The sequence below is a fragment of the Monopterus albus genome, unplaced genomic scaffold, assembly GCF_001952655.1.
Source record: "Monopterus albus unplaced genomic scaffold, M_albus_1.0 scaffold270.1, whole genome shotgun sequence".
Lineage (NCBI taxonomy): Eukaryota > Metazoa > Chordata > Actinopteri > Synbranchiformes > Synbranchidae > Monopterus > Monopterus albus.
The window spans coordinates 1,085,105-1,091,911 of NW_018128150.1; the positions used below are offsets into that span (position 1 = coordinate 1,085,105).

Below are 6,807 nucleotides of genomic sequence, written 5' to 3' on the forward strand. Positions count from 1 at the left end.
ACAGCACTTCGTGCTCAAGTGAGCTGTAAAGGGCCTTAGAAATAAATAAATATTATTATTATTATTATATTATTATTATTATTAAATGATTATCCACACAGCGGGGCTCGCCGGTTTGCTTCATCGCCAGTTTGTTGTGTCTGTAACAACTTCATAAAGAATACTGAGGCGGGGGCAGTGACTGCAGGTTCACTAGTTTACTATACATTTTGTTTGGCTACAACTTGTAACGTTTTCTATGAGAAGACAGCCGCATACATGCGTGTGCCCCACAATACCTAAAAAGTATTGTTACACTACTGAAAGTAGATCCAAACACTACAGGCAAAGGTTGGCCTGAGAACAGTGCCGGTCCGAGCGTCTCACAAGCCGGCAGCGTGGGTGAGGGGGGTCGACATCTGAGCCAACCAATTGAAGAAAGCAATAATTATGGCTCAGGGTCCAGCTTGAATCGAGGGAGCCATGCTCCAGGAGGTGCTCAGTCCACATCGATGAATTCAGGCAAGATTTCAGTCTAACATGGTGTCCAGCTCTCCTGTTGCATCGTCTCCGACAAACTCTGCCTGGAATAGGGCCAGCAAAGGAAGGAAAGGAGGTATGGACGCTAGCAGTGGTAGTGGTAGCTTCGATTGATAGCTTCAGTGGACACAAGAACGACTAAACATTGAGTTACGTATTTCTAGAAGTATCAGGCGATCATATACCAGGGCAGAGAAAACAGGCAGCATCAATTATAACAAAACAGCACATACATAGAAGGAGCAGGCGGCAGGCCAAATACGGCGGCACCATCTTGGAACTTTTCTTTTCAGTCTCTAACACTCAGTCACCACCGGTTCATTGTTGTACCTAGACTACGAAGTTTTGGCTCCTACAAGCCTGCAAGTAAAACTGTCACTTTTATTACTGTATAGATCTGTACCTATTGTATGGAGCCCTGCCTCCAACATCGTGCGTAGTAGTAAACATTGCAGTTGCTCCTGTCTCATTGTCAGCTTCTGTCAACACAGCCAGCAGCTCTCCTCGCCAGCACCATCACGTCTGGGCCAATCGATCTGCACTCACCTCAGCTCATCACTCAACTCAACAGCCCATCTCCGACAACTCATCTCTTCAGCACCAGTCCACCAGGTTCATCCCTAAGACTGCGCTCTACCTGAGGTCTGATCCACCATCACCAGCCCCGTACAGACTGACTTTCCCCTGTCAGCTGCCAGCACATCATCACTTATCATCATCCGTACTATATCCCATCCGAATCTGTTGTTGCAATAAAACAGTTCTCTTACTGATTTTCTGCATCTCGGGTCCTGCTCTCTTTTTCTTCCAGCTCTGCTGATAACTGCAGTGCTACTTGTTGTGTATGTTTTTGTTTTTTTTTGAAGAATGGTTTTAAACTCTTTGTAAATATCAAATTTTTTTCTATTTTTTCTGTAGTGCAATTTGGGGAGATGAGCACAAAAAATTATTGGTTTGCATTTGCAACTATGCCATCCTTTATTTTTTCCTTCAAGAAGAACCCCATCACACCTATAATTGAAACTCATGGTTTAAATATGCATAACAGCTGGAGCAAAGGATCATTATAGAGTTCCCAAAGGCTTAATTATGTTTCAACTCCACTTTAGACCATAAAAACAGTCAGAAAGCTTTAAAAACAACAATATTATATAGGGGTTGAATAATTGTGACATGGCTATCTTAACAAAATATACTGTTACACACAAATAGGCTGACACCAGGAGAAAGCTTTGGAGATGGTGACGCAAGAGGGGAGTGCTCCATGCTAGGCTAAAAGCTTGCGCTAGCCGACCACCGCTACCCAGCCTTTTGCTAGCTAACGTGCGGTCTCTGGAAAACAAATTGGACGAACTAAGAGCCAGGATTACAACACAGCGGAGAATAACAGAGTGCTGCGCTCTAATTTCCACTGAGACCTTGCTCTTGGACAAAGTTCCAGAATCCACTGTTCAGCTACAGACTCACTCCAGCATTGATGAGCTGATCATTCAACACCCCAGGGAACTTCACAGGCCGGCTGTTTGTAGGTTAGACCCAGTCAGGTGAAACAACCAGCCCCTGTACAGGAACATCCCTGAATATGCAGTAACCTCAGGCCCTGTATTTTTCTCCATATCCTCCGGTCACAGTGCAGGCAGCAGGAGGTAAAGCATATCTACAAAACCACGCTTTTACAGTGGCACTGGTGGATGTCGGTTAAGCTCACATGACCGTGCGACTACCTGGCGACGATGACCATTCAAGGAAATCCTTAAACTATCACATAGTACTTTATTTTGTCAGAAAAAAAGTCTCACAAGTGAGTTTCCAAGACATGTATAAACCGAGCTGCTTCTGCATAGAAGTACTACAACACAGGTATGCCTAATTTTTTGAGTTTTCAGCCATGTTTAAGATGATAATTCTTTGTTGTAGATAAGTCAGAAAACACAGAAAAGCAGGTCATGGCCACTTTAAAGAGTGCATACATACCATTTTGCTCTGTCAAGAATTTGATAAAATGAATTACTTTCTTTTAAATCCTTACCCAAAGACATAGGAGTCTGTTGAGATGGAGGATCACAGAGCTTTTGTGAGCCTCCTGAAATCTACAGGGAATTCACACTTCCTTCACAGTTTGGAGATTACATAGACATTGTTTGATTAATTCAATAAAAATAGTACAAAAGTGATAAAACAGCTACTGATCTGATCTTAACGTAAAAGAGCAATATGACCTTATGTGCCTGCTTGTTAATGCCTGTCATTTACTGGTTTTAATTTATGTGCAGCAATACAGAAGAATTTGACATAATATTAATGACAATTTAATTAAGCACAAAAAACACATCTGAAGTTTATGGACTGTGGAATCAATTAGCTTATTCCACTTAAACAATGCAACTGACTTATTTAGCCTATGACTGTGCAGCCTATTTATTCATAGAAAAAAAAAGAACTTGATTGTCCAATATCTTCCTATATTGCATTTCAAGGTATATTCAATATATTGATTAATACTTCATGGCGCTAGAGTTCCCTTGAACTCCAGTTTTTGTTATAATGTATAAAACTGAATTGTATTGTATTGGTGAACTGTTTATTTAACATTTGTGTGCTCCATAGGTTCCACATCATCTTCATAAACCATACTGATTCTTATCCCATAGGTGTGTGTAATTATCATTGCCATCAGCTCATGCGCTCTCAGCTGATGAAAACCAAATGGTACTTGAAAGCTCTGGATAAAATGTGTAAGATTATGGTTTGTAGTTGGACTGACAGATGTAAGACTCATTCTTTTAAGGCAAGTGAAATTTATAACATTATTTTTACTGAAAAATGTAATTCTAATACAAAATGCATTCCTCTTTACACTTTTAGTATAGAATGCATCTTCCAATGTAAGATACACACACAGGTGTCTTTCATAAACATACACAGTACATCCTCATAACATAGAGATTTCATGTGGCAGGCAAAGCTAGCAAGGTGTGATCAGAATAATGATTGTTTTTTTGTTAGAAAGAGGGAGCAAAGCAGACAGAGAGAGAAAGGGGAAAATGAAAGAAGCAAGTGGTGTGATGAGAATATTAATTTCACACACTGTGGGTGCCTGAAGTCCATTACTGCTGGAGAGCCATCATAAAACTATTAATGAGAGAATTATGGAGAAAGAGGCTGAGAATGAAGGAAGGAAGGGGCCATATTCCTGATTTGTTGCGGCAATATGATCGCAAGGTAGGTATCAAAGAGAGAATTAAATACCAATTAAAACCAGATTAAAAAGGAACCAAACTGCCATAGAGAAATCAGGAGAGATAGGAGCAGGTGAGATATTTAAAAAAAAAGGGAACAATACACTGCATAGGAGTGAGCTACTATCGAAGTGAATGCTGTTTAATGGTAACAAGTTTGTGTTGGGAGCTCATGTTTACTTATTACAAAGTGGAGATGAAATTTTTGTTCCAAAGACAGATACAGCAAATGAGTGCAAAACACAGGCAGGTTAAATAATGCTTATTGGTTCTGAAGAAAATCCATGCCAGTGTTTTTCCAGCATCCTTGGGTAACATTGAGAATGTGTAAATTTGATGTCACTATGACTGTTAAAATCTTCCTTCACTGTTTATTGATCTGTAGATGTCCTGTCTAGCAGAGCTTGATTCCAGCTGAAGGCCTTTCAGCCATTTAAATCACTGTAGCTATAATATAGCAGTAAGAATATTATCTGGTCTGTGAGCAGCACTGTGCTCCACATAATATATAAGTGTGGTATAACAGCTATTTTACCTTATTTAGTAACATTTTTGGGAAAAACAAAAGCTTCCCGTCTAACATAAGTACACAAATATACAACGGACTACGGTGGTATTCAACACTAATTCCACATTGATACAGGAAAGTTATTTGAAGCATGCTCATTAGGCCTGTCATATTTTATTTGAAATTCAAACTTTTTCCAATCATGGGAAAATGTTAATTATTAAATATAGGGCACTGTCATGGTCTTTTCAAATTCGATAAGCATAGCAGAGCTTTTAGTTAAAATATGCTGTTTTGCATTCAAATTGTCTCTATGTTAGTTGAGATTTGTTAGAACATTTTCAAAAATCACAGCCCTAGTCCGCATCATGTCCTGAACTCCATCAGAGATGTCAGGATGTTGTTGCCTACTGAGCCTCGACTGCCTCACTCACAGAATATGGCTGGAAATATGCTTCTCCGAACACATAAACATCTCTGTGAACCTACGCAGAGTTCTCTGGGTAGATACGTGTTCACTGGGAGTTAGAGAGTGAGAGAATATGAACTTTCTCTATATATACAGTCGGAAGTATAGTAACTGGCTTATGTAATACGTTCATATGTTGCCTTCTGTAGAGACATGATTATTCCATGCAAACAAGTTAAAATAAATTCAAATAATAAATCATGGATGAATAAGTCGGTTAAGTCTTACATACAGAAAAAAGGTATGTTTTTAATCAGCGTTTAGCCTACGAGGTACATATTGCTACCAAGGTGCAGAAAATCAAGATCCTAAAAGCAAAACAAAAGTACAAGACTAAACCTGAATATAAGATGGCTGTAAATAATATGGGTTCTGCTTGGGCCAGCATGAAACCATAATGGGTCAAAAGAGCAGCACTCTTTCTTCCCAAGAGGAATTTAAGTCTGACATTGAGTTTGCTAATGCTCTTAAGTCCTTTTATACTCATTATGATACTTTTGATTCTAGTTATGAGGTTCAGGAATTGTGTTATAAACTGAAAGATAGTCAGCACTTTGACATAACATAAAAAGATGTTGAAAATATCTTTTATTTGATGAAAGCCAGCAAAAGTTGCAGCCCAGATATTATCTGTGGTCGTTTACTTAAAACCTGCACAATGGAGATGAGTCCTGCCTTTACTTATATTTTTAATAGGTCTCTGCAGACACAGCATGTACCAAAGGTCTGGCAGGACAGTTCTGGTCCCTAAACCCAGTGGCCCTAAAATTCTGAATGATTTTAGACCTGTTGCCCTTACATCAATTTTAATGAAAAATTCTGAGATTGGTAAGGTCATTCATTTTAAGGGAAACAGCATGCACTTGACCCCATGCAGTTTGCCTATAGCCACACAGATGTGTGGAGGATGCAACAGTTTCCTTGTTACACTTCCATTTTAAGCATTTGGAGGGATGTAGGTCTGATAGTGCCTATAAAAAGTATTTACCCCCTTGGATGTTTTACCCTTTTATTGATTTTACAGTGCATCCAGAAAGTATTCACTTTAAGTAGCACTTAACTTTTTCCACATTTTGTTATGTTACAGTCTTATTCCAAAATGGATTAAATTTATTATTGTCTTCAAAATTCTACAAACAATACCCCGTAATGACAACATGAAAAAATTTTGTCTGAAATTTTTGCTCTGACAATGTTAATGGAGAAGTATAGAGATGGTCAGAAGGAGCTGCATTATGTCTTTGTGGATTTAAAGAAAGCGTATGACAGAGTGCCGAGAGAGGAGCTATGGTACTGTATGAGGATGTCAGGAGTGGCAGAGAAGTACGTCAGAGTAGTTCAGGATATGTATGAGAGGAGTACGACAGTAGTGAGATGTGCTATAGGTCAGATGGAGGAGTTCAAGATGGAGGTGGGAGAGCATCTACATATAATTCAATGAAAACAGGTTGATTCCATCTGAGGAAGATAATGTAACAGGAGTGAAAGCTCCACAACAGCTGCTGAGTGGAAGCCGTGGAGACATTTCTTGTTAACTGCAGTTCCCAAAGTCAAGAATGAAGTTCGGGTCTCACTGCTTTTTGTAGGTTTTTACTGTCAGAGGAAACAATGTTATTGTATAAACTTTGGTAATTTTGGCTTATAACTATTAAGATATAATGTTATTATGTAGGTCAGTTATGTTTTTGCTTTTTATGATTCAAGTTGATATTGACTTTTTCTATAGAGAAAAGTAGCTTATATATTTAAAATAATGTTTGTGTAAATTGATGGAAGTTTATATTCATCTTGGGCCATCTTTTATTATGGAGGTGCTGATCTTGTCAGAAACGGCGCGCGTACTGCGGCCGAAAAGTGTTTTTGTGAACTCTATTAAATGGCCAGACGAGGAAGTGTTTAAACAAAAACCGTCTCTTTATTACGAGAACTAAAACTAAACAAAAAACCATACAACACACGGTGCAAACACAAAAACTCACGGTCGGTATCGGTCCCAGGTCAGAGCCAGCAAACACGTACATCCAGGGGAATCCAAAGTGCGTAGTCCGAGGGGAAAGTCCGATAAGCCGATA

The 6,807-nt window shown here is 39.1% G+C and overlaps 1 protein-coding gene across 1 annotated transcript in view; it reads right to left on the minus strand.

Moving 5' to 3' along the window:
- The window catches only part of LOC109972817 (uncharacterized protein K02A2.6-like), a 5,358-nt gene extending 4,123 nt beyond the window's left edge, over positions 1-1,235 (minus strand). Inside the window, 1 exon segment of the mRNA XM_020621975.1 lies at positions 1,157-1,235. Coding sequence (XP_020477631.1) covers positions 1,157-1,235 — 79 coding nt within the window.
- Positions 1,236-6,807: the final 5,572 nt, after the last annotated feature.